Source organism: Ranitomeya variabilis, chromosome 3, assembly GCF_051348905.1.
Source record: "Ranitomeya variabilis isolate aRanVar5 chromosome 3, aRanVar5.hap1, whole genome shotgun sequence".
In the NCBI taxonomy this organism is placed as follows: Eukaryota; Metazoa; Chordata; class Amphibia; order Anura; family Dendrobatidae; genus Ranitomeya; species Ranitomeya variabilis.
Window position 1 is genome coordinate 61,450,157 of NC_135234.1, and position 15,474 is coordinate 61,465,630.

Consider the following 15,474-nt stretch of genomic DNA (forward strand, 5'->3'; position numbering starts at 1 on the left):
GGGACGCACATCCTTAATGAGCAAAGCGAGTGGTGGACCAGGTAAAAGCTGGGGCAGCAGGACAGGTGAGAGGAAGCCTAGAAAAGATGAGATGATATATTATTATTTCTTCCTTGCCCTTAAAACAGTAAAGCCTCTTCATTTTGCTGATCAGTAGAAGTCCTGGTACTAAGGCTATCCATTCCATAGCCATAGAGACTCCCATAAAGACAACATAAAATGTAGATGCATCTAATTTTTTTTTTTTTGCATTACCTCAATTTCAACTTTCAAAAACAATGTAGTAACAGTTTAGAAAGAATTTTTTTTTTTCATATTTCTCTGATTTTTTGGGGCTTTTTTTTCCAATTTTTTTGAGCTTGAATGTTCTGGTGAAGATTTAATGTGTTCATTGCTAGCTCTTCACAGGGACACCTCCAATTCAAGCCTTCAAGTCTGTGATGCATTAAATGTGAAAAAGGAAAACATGAACAAGGGTTAACAGTAGCATGCTCTAAAAATGATCTTTCCTTCCAAATGGAATTACACCTGGTGATCTGTAATGGATTGCATTTCATGCTGACACTTTCATTCTTCTGCTGTACTGCTTTTGAGCATCTTCTTTTGTAAGCTGTTTCACTCAAAAAGATAAACAGACAAAAGCACGGCAAGAGAGAGAGGAGCAGAAAGGCAGCCATGTGGAGAGACATGCTGCCTAGTAACAACCTGGCCCCGTGACGGCCAAACTCATTCACGCCTAAGAGTTTGCACATTGTGTCCCGGCTGCACCGGCACTGAAAAATTATAAAAAATTATTGGGTCAAGTTGAATATTGACTTGTTCATTTAAAAAGATGTCTCCAAAGTGACAATGGCCGCAAAATAGCATTACATCAGTGCAAATTTTGTCAAGGCTGTACTAGAACCCATGAGCCTAACACTTAAAAGGGACAGTTGGAGGTGCACCCAGAAGAGCGGGAGGTCTGGTTGCCTAGGCAGCCATAGAACTCTTAAAGTCTTTTTCAAACTTCGAAACTTCTCCCAGTTGATGCAGCTCATCCAGAAATGGAAAATTCTTTAATCTTTTAATGCTTTTCTAACATCCATATATTTTCCATTATAATTCTTCAACAAGTTGTATTTTTAAGTGTGGGCAAAAAAGTGAAATGTAAAATTATGATTTTCAACAATATTCTTTTTGATTTGAGTAGCTCTATGAAAATGTTACCTTTTTTTTGTGCTGTTCCTGTTTTATAATCCAGAGCTGCATTCGCACTTCTACAGGCTTCAGAGTTAAAGCATTCCATCATTGCACTCTTGTCAGCAAAGAGATGGCTCCTGTGAGTTAATGACTTACACCTGTGCATTATATATAAAAATGTAAATTCCATCTCCAAGTGTTAAAGCCATATTCTATGCTATCAAGTTACATTATTAGGATTGTATCTGCCAACCGGATTGTTGACTTTTTCCAATAGCAACTTGTAGAATTTGGAGTGCAGCACTGGACTACAGTACAGGCTGTAGCTCATTATCAGTACAGGATAATGAGTCTTTTATTTACAAATTTATATCCATTTTTTTAAATATACATAACATCTGCTTATAAGCTGAAAAGTTTTGTTCACAGGTAAATACTGGGGACGGTATGCAAATTAGCTCTTCCTAAAAAGAAAGAATATTGTCTCTTTGGTGCCAGGTATGGTAACTAACTTGTAAGTCAATGGGCAGGTGCGAATAGCTGCAGATTCTCTCATCCAAGAGAATGGAGCCGACTGTGCAAATGACGCTCTGATCAGAGTTTCATCAGAGCGTCATCATAGCATGATCCAATTCTCTCTGATGAGGAGGAGATGGAGAACAACATTTTTCCATCTTCTCCATTTTGTCAGGCCACAGAAAACTGATTGTGTTCAGATGTCAATCAAATGTGTTCCAATGATGTCCACGCACTGACTGACCTGTGTTGGCAAGTGCAATATGAATAAAGGACCAACCACGGGCATGCTGTGACTTCTTCCTCAGACATATTCTGTCTGAGGAAAAAATGGGTCATGTGCATAGCCTCATAGACGAAAATGGGTCCAAGTGAGATTCCGATATTTTGTCAGATGGCACTTGGACCGAAAATGCATCTACCCTTGCAGAGATAGTTTTCTTATGATTTTAACTTTTTTTCACACAATATTGCATGTGTGACTGACTACTTAGCTCGATAAAGGATTGGGATTGCGCCAAGTGATCTACTCCTCTCTTATTAGCAGAACCATTGCCTAAAAGTATCATAGATAACGAGGGAAGGGTTTCCCAGAGAATTAGGTCAACTCCCTTTGGTACAAATGAACCGAACGCAGTTCTGGGTATTTTGATGAAACACGACATGACAAGAGTCCATGAACCTTTTTTATTGCACAATGTTCTCTACTTTTGGCCACCAACTGTATAGGGATTTTCAACACAACCTCATTAAAGAGAATGGATATTGCTGTTGTTTCCTCTACAGTTGGTGACAGCAAAAATTAATTGTGAACCCCAGACCAGAAATCAAGTGGCACTTTCTAAATTGGAAAATTCTCTATAGAAAGAATGTGTATCTGCTAGAAAACATCTATGTCTCTCTAAATTCTGTATTGTATTACTAGTAAAATACAGCAATGAAATGACCAGCAGATTCATATGTAAAATATCTACTGTATGAGTTAAGGGGTTCTGCTATATTATCCATTCATGACTGAGGTTCAAATATCTGGCTCCATGTGGAAACCAGAAGCCGATGGAGATATCGAAACTGCTTATCTGTTCTTTTTATTCTCACCTACCTGTGACCACCACACTGAACTGATAGACCCCTTCAGTTCTGGAACCTTTGCATATACTATTCTGGTTTCTGACAACTCATGTCCACATTTGATAAGAGTCTGACACCTAACAATAATGATGTGATTTTCGAGTGGTCAGTAATTGCCCTGACTGGTCATACTGCAGACTCTCTGGCACAATTACTGTTCTAATAACTATCAAAGCAGTTTATTTCCAGCAGAGAACTCACTGGGAAATGTAACAGCAAAACAAAAAACATGTTGACCAAATACATGATTACGAGCAAGCAGGGTAAATTTAATTCTTCGGTATTCATGCTATGCTTCTGTTCAAGGAATTTAGGAACTGTTTTCCTATTAACATTTTCGCAATCTAGAGTTCATTCCAACTAACGTGCATATAAAGTGAATTATTGGAAATAAGACGCATTATTTTCTAGTTAGCTTTAAAAACCTCTTCCAACACAACAGAGAAGTAAACTGAGCTATTGTGTCTGACTTAAAAGACGGACACCGCAGGAATGGAGGCGAAACGGAGCCCAAGGTTGCAGACTTTTCACTCCGTTATACTCAATGGCTTCATTTTGGGCCGGACTGGTTGTGGGCCGCCTTTTCTGCTTGTTGTTAGCAAAATCTTTGTTCTGAAGACACCTATACTGTTAAGAGATGGGAGGGAGCACGAAGCCGCTGACTCCGTCCCTTACCCCAGCAGCCACGGGTATCATTAGAAATATTGGTCTTGTAGTAAATCTTGCTTTCCTCCATCCGGGGTAATATTAGTAATATATCCCATCTGGTGCTCGGGTACGGGAACAGCATGGACATGTGTTATTTCAAAGGCCAAGACTGAATTTCAGTCCCAGTCCGTACCTGGATGTGGGGTACAAAGCTAATGTGAACGCATCCTTATCTGTGCTGTTCCTTCCAAATTTATTAGTCAATAATAGATTTTTTTCAAATGGTGAAGGATAGCTTAAAACTTTAACCCCTTCCCGACATGTGACGGGATAGTACGTCACATGTCGGGACCCCCGCTTTGATGTGCGCTCCGGCGGTGAGCGCACATCAAAGTCGCGACATGTCAGCTGTTTTTTACAGCTGACATGTGCGCGCAATAGCGGCGGGTGAAATCGCGATCACCCGCCGCTATTAACTAGTTAAATGCCGCTGTCAAACTCAGACAGCGGCATTTAACTACCGCATCCGGCCGTGCGGCCGGATATGAGCGCATCGCCGACCCCCGTCACATGATCGGGGGTCGGCGATGCGTCAGGAAGGTAACCATAGAGGTCCTGGAGACCTCTATGGTTACTGATTGCCGGTGGCTGTGAGCGCCCCCCTGTGGTCGGCGCTCACAGCACACCTGCATTTTAGCTACATAACAGCGATCTGATGATCGCTGTTATGTAGCAGAGCCGATCGGGCTGTGCCTGCTTCTAGCCTCCCATGGAGGCTATAGAAGCATGGTAAAAGTTAAAAAAAAAAGTTAAAAAAAATGTGAAAAAAATAAAAAAAATATAAAAGTTTAAATCACCCCCCTTTCGCCCCAATCAAAATAAATCAATAAAAAAAAAACCCAACCTACACATATTTGGTATCGCCGCGTTCAGAATCGCCCGATCTATCAATAAAAAAAAAGCATTAACCTGATCGCTAAACGGCGTAATGAAAAAAAAATCGAAACGCCAGATTTACGTTTTTTTGGTCGCCACGACATTGCATTAAAATGCAATAACGGGCGATCAAAAGAACGTATCTGCACTAAAATGCTATCATTAAAAATGCCAGCTCGGCACGCAAAAAATAAGCCCTCACCCGACCCCAGATCACGAAAAATGGAGACGCTACGGGTATCGGAAAATGGCGCAATTTTATTTATTTATTTTTTTGCAAAGTTTGGAATTTTTTTTCACCACTTAGGTAAAAAACAACCTAGTCATGTTAGGTGTCTATGAACTCGTAATGACCTGGAGAATCACAATGGCAGGTCAGTTTTAGCATTTAGTGAACCTAGCAAAAAAGCCAAACAAAAAACAAGTGTGGGATTGCACTTTTTTTGCAATTTCACCGCACTTGGAATTTTTTTCCCTTTTTCTAGTACACGACATGGTAAAACCAATGATGTCGTTCAAAAGTACAACTCGTCCCGCAAAAAATAAGCCCTCACATGGCCAAATTGACGGAAAAATAAAAAAGTTATGGCTCTGGGAAGGAGGGGAGTGAAAAACGAATACGGAAAAACGGAAAATCCCACGGTCATGAAGGGGTTAATGCTTATTAATAGAAATGAGAGGATCACTTTGCACAAACCCGCTACATGGTCCCTATCAGTAGTCTCTGGCCATTCATAGGAGCAGAGCAAAATTCTTGTTTGGGGGCTTTTTCTAGAACCTTCAGTGGAATCATGGATGTGGGGTACAAAGCTAATGTGGACGAGTCCTTATCTGTGCTGCTCTTTTTAGATAATTATTAATTATTTGGCTCACATATATAGCACCATTACTTCCACAGCACTATACAGACATTATCATCACTGCCCCCATTGGGGCTCACCATCTAAATTCCCCATCAGTATGTCTTTGGAGTGTAGGAGGAAACCGGAGTACCCAGAGAAAACCCACACAAACACAGGGAGAACATGCAATCTCCTTGCAGATGTTGTCCTGGGTGGGATTTGAAACTATGCCCCGTGCCGCAAAGCTGCAGTGCTAACCACTGAGCCACCGTGCTGCCCCTTATTATTATCATTTATTAGAAACTCATCTCTTGTGTATCTTGTCTTTTCAATTTACCAATCAATAATAGTTTTTATTTGAAGGGTGAAGGATAGCTTAAAACTTTAATGTTTATTACTGGAAATGAGAGGATCGCTTTGCACAAATGCAATACAGATCAGTGGGCAAATTACTGGAGCTTCTGGGCTCCCTAGAGCAATTTTTTTTATTTGCCAGCCTGATGTGATATCATCTGTGAGGTGTGCAGGACACAGCTAGTCGTGAAGTGAGCATGGGGTCCCAGAAGGTAAGGAAATTCTCCCAGCTCCTGTTAAGAGCCATAGACTAGTGACCTGGACCATTAACCGAGGTCGCACAAAGGGATCCGCTCATCTCTATTTATTACTTTATATAGAATATTACTGTATATTACTGTTCTGTGGAGGTGAAGGCAATGATAATTCTGATGACAATTATTATTAGTAGTAGCATAAGTCATATCATTATATGCTTAGGAGTAAAGTGTCCTATGCAGAGGTTACCCACCTTCTATCGATGACTATGTCAGCGGGACGTCCTATTAGTGATTGTCAGCTATCTCTCTAGGCACAGAGAGTGAATGCAGTCAATTATTGAGTCAATCACTTACCTCTGTTACAGAAGGGAAATTAATTCTAATTCTGATGACAATTTGTATTATTTATTATTATTATTATTATTATTATTATTATTATTATCATCATCATTTATCAGAAACCCATCTCTTGAATAACACATGGCCCATGACCTCTTCTTGTAGTCATTGAATAGGAACCTTCATTAACTACTTCTTTCATTAGATAGAAATATGATGTACAGGGCTGGACACTGTTCCGATATCAGAACTGTAGCCTGTAAGACATTATCACATGGCCGGGATAGATTTGTGTCCACTGGATGTAAACTAAAAAGTTTTCTATAAGTTTGTGAAAAGTAAATTTTTTTAGAAAGGCAAGCAGAGATTTTGAAAACTGCAAAAGTTTTCTATTGACAAATATTAGAATTTTCTGAAAACTTAGTACTAGAAGTCAATCAGCTGTTTTGCTGGAATGCTGCATCTAAAATATAATAGTCCATTATATACCCTTTCAGAAGTCCCCTGTGGATTAATAAAAGGGTCTTTATGATTGCTGCCCACCATTGACTTCTGCTTTAGCTAGGGAACGACTGCCGAGTACAAAATACAAAACATGGAGTCAATTCTTCTTAGTTTTCATTGATAAACCCCAGAGGAAGTCACTGCAGGTGAAACAGTCACTTTGCCGTGTGGTTTCCATCCTGTAGCATGTTACTTTTTGCTTGTTTGTCTCCCACTTTTACCCAGCATGTTGTTTTATCCACATTTGATCTCCCACGCACAATCCATTGTACATGGCATGGATGGAGGCTTGGTTCTTGTCAATTAAATTCACTCTCCATCGTATCAGATGGAATCATTTTTTGCCGTATCCAGTAAATGAAAAAATAATGCAGCATTTTCTATACCTTTTCAATGAAGCGAAATCTAAAACGAGAGTGATTTAATATTATTAAATGACCAAGTGTCTAGAGCACTTTGTTAAAGCATGTCTATGTTACCATGTGTCTACATTACCCAGCTTAACCATTGTTATGATTTTTGTATGCTATGATTTTGTCTTTATGTTTCATGTCTCTTTTTATGTTTTCCCATTGACCAGAACCTTTATTTACAACCACAATCATCCCCCTTTTCACCACTGCAACAGTCAAAACCTCTGTTACCATAACACCCCGCTCAACCTCATCCGTCTCTGGCACCAAAGGTATGTTTGATCTACCATACACCTTGTGCTCTAGTCTGACGCCAATGTCACTAACTGAGATGAGATAATTGACGCTAATTGGGTTTGAAATAAGTCAATGTTGGATCCGCTTGAATAACCACATTTCTGTTTAATTTCTGCTGTACGTTATTTGTTATTTGTGGAACTTGTCACATCGAACAGGCTATCTGATCTGTAGGCAGCAAGTTATAGAGGAAAAGGGGCTGGGAAGATTGAGATATAACTTTATGGGAAATTATTTTGTATCTTTTAATTTAATTACGTGTTGATTATATACTTAGGAGTCCAGTGGGAGGTCCTATTTAGAGATTGAGCACCCTCCCTTCCTCACTATGTATAAAGTTATAACTAGTGTTGAGCATTCCGATACTGCAAGTATCGGGTATCGGCCGATACTTGCTGTATCGGAATTTCCGATACCGAGATCCGATATTTTTGTGATATCGGGTATCGGGTATCGCAACAACATTAATGTAATAATGTGTAAAAAAGAGAATTAAAATAAAAAATATCGCTATACTCACCTGTCCGACGCAGCCGGGACCTCAGCGAGGGAACCGGCAGCGTTGTTTGTTTAAATTTCGCGCTTTTACTTGGTTACGTGAAGTCCCGGCTTGTGATTGGTCAGGGCGGCCATGTTGCCGGGACGCGGACCAATCACAGCAAGCCGTGACGAAATTACGTCACGGCTTGCTGTGATTGGTCCGCGTCCCGGCAACATGGCCGCCATTAACCAATCACAAGCCGTGACGTCACGGGAGGCTGGACATGCGCGTATTTTGAAAAGCGCGCGTGTCCAGCCTCCAGTGACGTCCCGGCAACATGGCCGCCATTAACCAATCACAAGCCGGGACGTCACGGGAGGCTGGACATGCGCGTATTTTGAAAAGCGCGCGTGTCCAGCCTCCAGTGACGTCCCGGCAACATGGCCGCCATTAACCAATCACAAGCCGTGACGTCACGGGAGGCTGGACATGCGCGTATTTTGAAAAGCGCGCGTGTCCAGCCTCCAGTGACGTCCCGGCAACATGGCCGCCATTAACCAATCACAAGCCGGGACGTCACGGGAGGCTGGACATGCGCGTATTTTGAAAAGCGCGCGTGTCCAGCCTCCCGTGACGTCACGGCTTGTGATTGGTTAATGGCGGCCATGTTGCCGGGACGCGGACCAATCACAGCAAGCCGTGACGTAATTTCGTCACGGCTTGCTGTGATTGGTCCGCGTCCCGGCAACATGGCGCCGTGACCAATCATAAGCCGGGACGTCACTGGAGGCTGGACACGCGCGCTTTTCAAAATACGCGCATGTCCAGCCTCCCGTGACGTCACGGCTTGTGATTGGTTAATGGCGGCCATGTTGCCGGGACTCGGACCAATCACAGCAAGCCGTGACGTAATTTCGTCACGGCTTGCTGTGATTGGTCCGCGTCCCGGCAACATGGCCGCCCTGACCAATCACAAGCCGGGACCTCACGTAACCAAGTAAAAGCGCGAATTTTAAACAAACAACGCTGCCGGTTCCCTCGCTGAGGTCCCGGCTGCGTCGGAGAGGTGAGTATAGCGATATTTTTTATTTTAATTCTTTCTTTTACACATTAATATGGTTCCCAGGGCCTGAAGGAGAGTTTCCTCTCCTTCAGACCCTGGGAACCATCAGGAATACCGTCCGATACCTGAGTCCCATTGACTTGTATTGGTATCGGGTATCGGTATCGGATTGGATCCGATACTTTGCCGGTATCGGCCGATACTTTCCGATACCGATACTTTCAAGTATCGGACGGTATCGCTCAACACTAGTTATAACGCTCAATCCCTAAGTGTTCAAGTGAGGGACTGAAGGTCATCTCTTTATCTACAGTTCGAGAGGGAATGATGTGAATCGTGGAGTGTGACCACCTACTGGACTTTAAAAAGGGCAATGATTTACAGTACAGACCAAAAGTTTGGACACACCTTCTCATTTAAAGATTTACTTAGCTGCTTTTTTCTTGCCATAATACAAATTCTAACAGTCTATTCAGTAGGACTACCAGCTGTGTATCCACCACACTTTTGCACAACACAACTAATGGTCCCAACCCCATTTATAAGGCGAGAAATCCCACTTATTAAACCTGACAGGGCACACCTGTGAAGTGAAAACCATTCCCGGTGACTACCTTTTGAAGCTCATCAAGAGAATGCCAAGAGCATGCAAAGCAGTCATCAAAGCAAAAGGTGGCTACATTGAAGAACCTAGAATATAAGACATAATTTCAGTTGTTTCACACTTTTTTGTTAAGTATATAATTCTGCATGTGTTAATTCATAGTTTCGATGCCTTCAGTGTGAATGTACAATTTTCATAGTCATGAAAATACAGAAAAATCTTTACATGAGAAGGTGTGTCCAAACTTTTGGACTGTACTGTACATGAATAAAGTAAAAATTTTACAGGTTCCTGAAAAAGTATATCTCAATTTACTCAGCTTCTGCTATGTAACGCATTGCCTACAGAAACGTTTGCATGTGACGGGTTCCTGTTCGTGGTTCCAACCATTGATATAGATTATGCGTCCATTCAGATCCAATCAAACATATTCCAAAGATATGTACAAATTTTAACATTTGTTGCCTCTAAATAACCAAAAAAGGAATATACAGCTCTGGCAAAAAATTAAGAGACCACCACATCAAAACCCTGTCATGGGCAGCCCAATCTCCAGACCTGAACCCCATTGAAAACCTCTGGAATGTAATCAAGAGGAGGATGGATAATCACAAGCCATCAAACAAAGAACTGCTTACATTTTTGTGCCAGAAGCCGTGTGAAAGACTGGTGGAAAGCATGCCAAGACGCATGAAAGCTGTGATTAAAAATCATGGCTATTCCACAAAATATTGATTTCTGAACTCTTCCTGAGTTAAAACATTAGTATTGTTGTTTCTAAATGATTATGAACTTGTTTTCTTTGCACTATTTGGGGTCTGAAAGCAATAGGGTTTTTTATTTTTTTTATTTTGACCATTTCTCCTTTTCAGAAAAAAAATACAAAATGTATTGCTTGGCAATTTGGAGACATGTTGTCAGAAGTTTATAGACTAAAACAACAATTTACATTTTACTCAAAAATATACCTATAAAGAGAAAAATCAGACAAACTGAACATTTTGCAGTGGTCTCTTAATGTTTTCCAGAGCTGTAGTCTTTCCAAAATTAAAACTATATGGAGGTGTTTTTTTTTACATTTAATTCTGAAAATTATGATGTTTGCTTTGGTTGTTGGAAACCATGCACCCAGAAGAAACCCGAATGCATCAGAGAACATGGAAAGAATTTGGTCTGGAAATAGTTTACCTTTAAAGCTTTTCTTCAATGTAATTACTTATTGTGAATACTGGAGTTTTTGGAGATGGGCGATTGACCGTAGAGAAAACTTAGAGCTGAACCAAAGTTTTTATGCATCATAGAGGTTTGTTTTTTCTCTGGATCAGCAATGAAGAAGAATAGACTGTTCTTAATGGACCTATTTCTTCTTCTCAAACATTCTACAGTATGATACTTAGAGGAGGACATATAATTGGTGCGGCTGCACGGTGGCCCAACATGTAAGGGGCCTCTACCACCTCCAAACCAGCAAGGAGCTTCTGTCATAGACAGAACTATTGGGCCTATACACTATTATTGCACAGGTGTCCACCACTGGTGATACTATAGAGAATACTTCATGCAGATGAAGCCATTATCACTATATGACATATTAGCAAATAAAGTTTTAATGTCCTGGTCCAGTGGCCAGGTCAGTAGTCCATGTCCATTGCACTAGGAACCACCTTCTACCTGCCTGCATGCCTGGCTCCTCTTCTGATTAGCTCGCCTATCGCGATGTTGGGTGTGTATCATTTCACAAAATCATCAAGCCAGGCCGGCTAGTCAAAATGGGAGTCACTGGTGCTGGCAAGAAGGAAACAGTTTAAAGAGCCACCGGTCCAGTGACCATGAAATATTGACTTTTCCAGTGGACCAGGGTCCCGTGTATCTGTAAATGGCAGCTTATTACCCTTCAAGCTAACAATGGAACCACTATGTCATGAAAATTGACCCATAAATGCCAAAAAGGCAACTGCTGCTTATTGATAAATAGTTAAAAAAGCAATAGATATGATTGGCAAGTGCAACTAGAAAATTCCCACAGTGATTACTTACTCCCAGTAGCCCACATGAGGTGCTATACAGCCCACTTATAAAGGTTACATCAGAATTAAAGAGGAAATGTCACCACAGAAACTGCATTCACATATTAAATAGATTTGTATGAGCTGGCGTCATAGATGTCATTACTTGGAAAATCCATGTTGTGGTAGCTTTAATATAATTTTGATAAATTTTCCTATTAAATACTAAAATGTAAATTTTATTTATCAAAGTAGAGAGTAATAGAGTTTATATGTCCAGGCATAAAGACCCAAGTATCTCCTCCCAAACTGCCTGACTGACAGCTGTCACCAGTACTGAGCAGTGAGAGGTGAAGACTGAGTTTAGCTGGTGAATACATGTGGACTGATGAGCTTTTTTACTAATGAGTTAGAATCATTTTAATGACAAGCATGAGAACTTTCAAATAGGATGATCGTGCTTATCTGACATTGATTTTCAAAGTAAATAAATCAGCCTCACCAGGTCTAAGGCCATGTGCACAAGTTCAGTATTTTTCGCTATAAAAACGCGAAAAAAAGCTTACATATGCCTCCCATTATTTTCAGTGTATTCTGCATATCTTGTGCAAATGTTTCATTTTTTTCCGTGAAAAAATCGCATCGCGGAAAAAAAAGCAACATGTTCATTAAATTTGCGGAATTGCGGGGATTCCGCACAACTAGGAATGCATTGATTTGCTTACTTTCCGCATGTGGCTATGCCCACCATGCGGGAAGTAAGCAGATCATGTGCGGTTGGTACCCAGGGTGGAGGAGAGGAGACTCTCCTCCACGGACTGGGCACCGTATAATTGTTAAAAAAAAAAAAGAATTAAAATAAAAAATAGTCATATACTCACCTTCGATGGCCCCCGCAGTCTTCCCGCCTCTCAGGTGCACGCTGCCGCTTCGGTTCCTATAGCTGGTGTGTGTGAAGGATCTGCGATGACGTTGCGGTCACATGACCGCGACGTAATCGAAGGTCCTGCACACACCATCTTATTATGACCCCAATGGCAGAGGGTCTCAGAAATAATTACTAAGTCTGCAAACACAAAAAAAACCAGCTCATAGGGCAGTGGTAACTGAGCTGACCATATATCTAATCCTAGCACCACAAATAGCAGCAGCCGGGGAACGTGCCTACGTTGGTTCTAGACGTCTCGCGCCAGCCGGAGAACTAACTAACCCTAGAAGGGAAAAGAAAGACCTTTCTTGCCTCCAGAAAAAAGACCCCAAAAGTTGAATACAAGCCCCCCAACAAATAATAACAGTGAGGTAAGAGGAAAAGACAAACGTAAGAATGAGCTAGGTATTTAGCAAAGAGAGGCCCACTAGCTAATAGCAGAATATAGTAAGATGACTTATATGGTCAGCAAAAACCCTATCAAAATATCCACGCTGGATATTCAAGAACCCCCGAACCGTCTAACGGCCCGGGGGGAGAACACCAGCCCCCTAGAGCTTCCAGCAAAGTCAGGAATCACATTTAGTACAAGCTGGACAAAAATAAGAGCAAAGCAAATAACTAAAAAACTAAGAAGCAGGACTTAGCTTAATTGTGCACGAACCAGGACCAGCAGACAGGAGCAAACAGAAAGGATCTGATTACAACGATGCCAGGCACTGGACTAAGGATCCAGGAAGTTTATATAGCAACACCCCTGGACTAACGACCCAGGTGGGTGCCAAACTGAGGAAAGACAATCCCAGAGTCATATCACTAGTAACCACAAGAGGGAGCCAAAAAGTCTAATTCACAACACCATCTATAGGAACGGACGCCGCTGAGGAGATTGGCTGTCTGCAGAAGGTAAGTATAACCATTTTTTTTATTTTTTTTATTATTTTTAACATTCTATCTTTTACTATTGATGCTGCATAGGCAGCATCTATAGTAAAAAGTTGGTCACACTTGTCAAACACTATGTTTGACAAGTGTGACCAACCTGTCAATCAGTTTTCCAAGCGATGCTACAGATCACTTGGAAAACTTTAGCATTCTGCAAACTAATTATGCTTGCAAAATGCTAAAAAAAAAAAAAAAACGGGAAAAAAGTGCAAAAAGAAACATGCGGATTTCTTGCAGAAAATTTCCAGATTTCTTCAGGAAATTGAGGAACGTTAATGATTTAATGATTTACCAACCGGCTGTTTAACAAAATGGAACGTACTTTTCTTTGCATGCTCCCATTGAGGCATATGAGACCGATACGTTTTCACCTGTAACAGCAGCAGAAAGCGTCTTCCTACATATGTGCGGCACCGAACTGCACGGATGAACGGGAAGATATTTGCACATTACTGTAGTAATTAATTCCTTCAGTATATTTGAAGAAACAGACGTTTGTGAGGGGTAATATGACAAAGACCCTCTGAAAGTTGGGACTAGATAGAGACTTTAGCTCTGACCCAAGTCTCATGGCCAAAGATTGCTCTATGCTGCCACATCGTAGCATGTCGTAGGTATGTAAGATCTCAAGATCCTGGGACAAGCTGGTGACAAAAAATCCATCTGTCATTTTGCGGCTTGCTGGTCACGTTACCTTGTGGACTGCAATGTGGCACTTTGTGAGTCGCAATATGGACCCATTCACTTCAATCAGGCTGGGAAGTAGCAGCGATACAGAGTGATTTTCGCTGCCCTTTTGTCATATCCAACCCTGTAGCTCCAGTCTTACATGGCCCCTTAGACAAGCAAATGGGTTAAAAGGATGGTCTGGTCTAACATGATAAGTGTGACATCACTCTGTGTGACGGAAAGCGTGTCAATCTAAGGCTAGTTTCACACTAGCGTTCGTCAGGGATGCAGATGGCAGCCTTTTTCCTCTGTTAAGCCCCACCCACTGCCGCGCCTCTTCCTTCAGCTCCGCTTACATCTGCATGCGTCCTGCGCACCCTATCTTTATCATTAGATATGCAGGCCATGCGGATGTATGCTGTTTAGTGATGAACGAATATACTCGTTACTCGAGATTTCTCGAGCATGCTCGGGTGGCCTCCGAGTACTTTTTAGTGCTCAGAGATTTAGTTTTTTTCACAGCAGCTGAATGATTTACATCTGTTAGCCAGCATAAGTGTATGTGGGGGTTGCCTGGTTGCTAGGGAACCCCCACATGTAATCAAGCTGGCTAAAAGATGTAAATCAATCAGCTGAGGTGAGGGAAAAGTAAATCTCCGAGCACTAAAAAATACTCGGAGGACACCCGAGCATGCTCGAGAAATCTCGAGTAACAAGTATATTCGTTCATCAATAATGCTAATGCCTCTGCATGCATCTTTTGGAAGCTGTGCCGACTGCAACAAAATGCAACATATTGCGTTCGACGCAGGTCAGCACAGCGTCAAAACGACGCATGCGGAGTCATTCGCATACATCCGCATGGCCTGTGTAACCAATGTTAAAGATAGGGTATGCAGGACGCATGCAGAGGTAGACGGAGCTGAAGGAAGAGGCGCGGCAGTGGGTGGGGCTTAACAGAGGAAGAAGGCTGCCATCCGCATCCCTGCCGAGCAGAAGTCTGAAACCAGCCTAACCCAGTGCACTCACTGTGTGCTGCGAGGAATCGATGCTCTATGCACCAAGAACAGAGGTCAGGTATGCGATATTCATACTCCCAGCAGAACCCGTCTAGTTGTACAGTTGAAATAAAAAGTCTGCTGTCACTCTTTGTGGCTGCAGACTTGTGAATCTCCTCAGTGCACGCACTGTGTGCTGAAAGGATTAGCTGTTCTCTGCCCCGGGAACGGAGGTCAGGCATGCGATATGCAGAACCCATTGAGTGGGCGCTAACGTCTAGTGGGCATGGTCTCGTGAATACAAGTGTACTGAGTGAGGCCGCTCACACTACACAGGTTCTGCCCTGGAACATGTATAACGGATACCTAACCTCCATTCCCGGGGCAGAAAGCGGCGATTCCTCTCAGTACGCAGTGTGTG

At 41.9% G+C, this 15,474-nt stretch overlaps 1 protein-coding gene across 2 annotated transcripts in view; it reads left to right on the top strand.

Moving 5' to 3' along the window:
- Positions 1–15,474, top strand: part of CADM2 (cell adhesion molecule 2) — a 784,471-nt gene that overhangs the window by 616,237 nt on the left and 152,760 nt on the right. The window contains exon 8 of one of the 2 annotated variants that reach the window (XM_077294076.1): positions 7,230–7,334. The exons of the other annotated variant lie outside the window; for it this stretch is intronic. Coding sequence (XP_077150191.1) covers positions 7,230–7,334 — 105 coding nt within the window. The remainder of the gene's footprint in view (positions 1–7,229; positions 7,335–15,474) is intronic. 2 annotated transcript variants of the gene reach the window in all.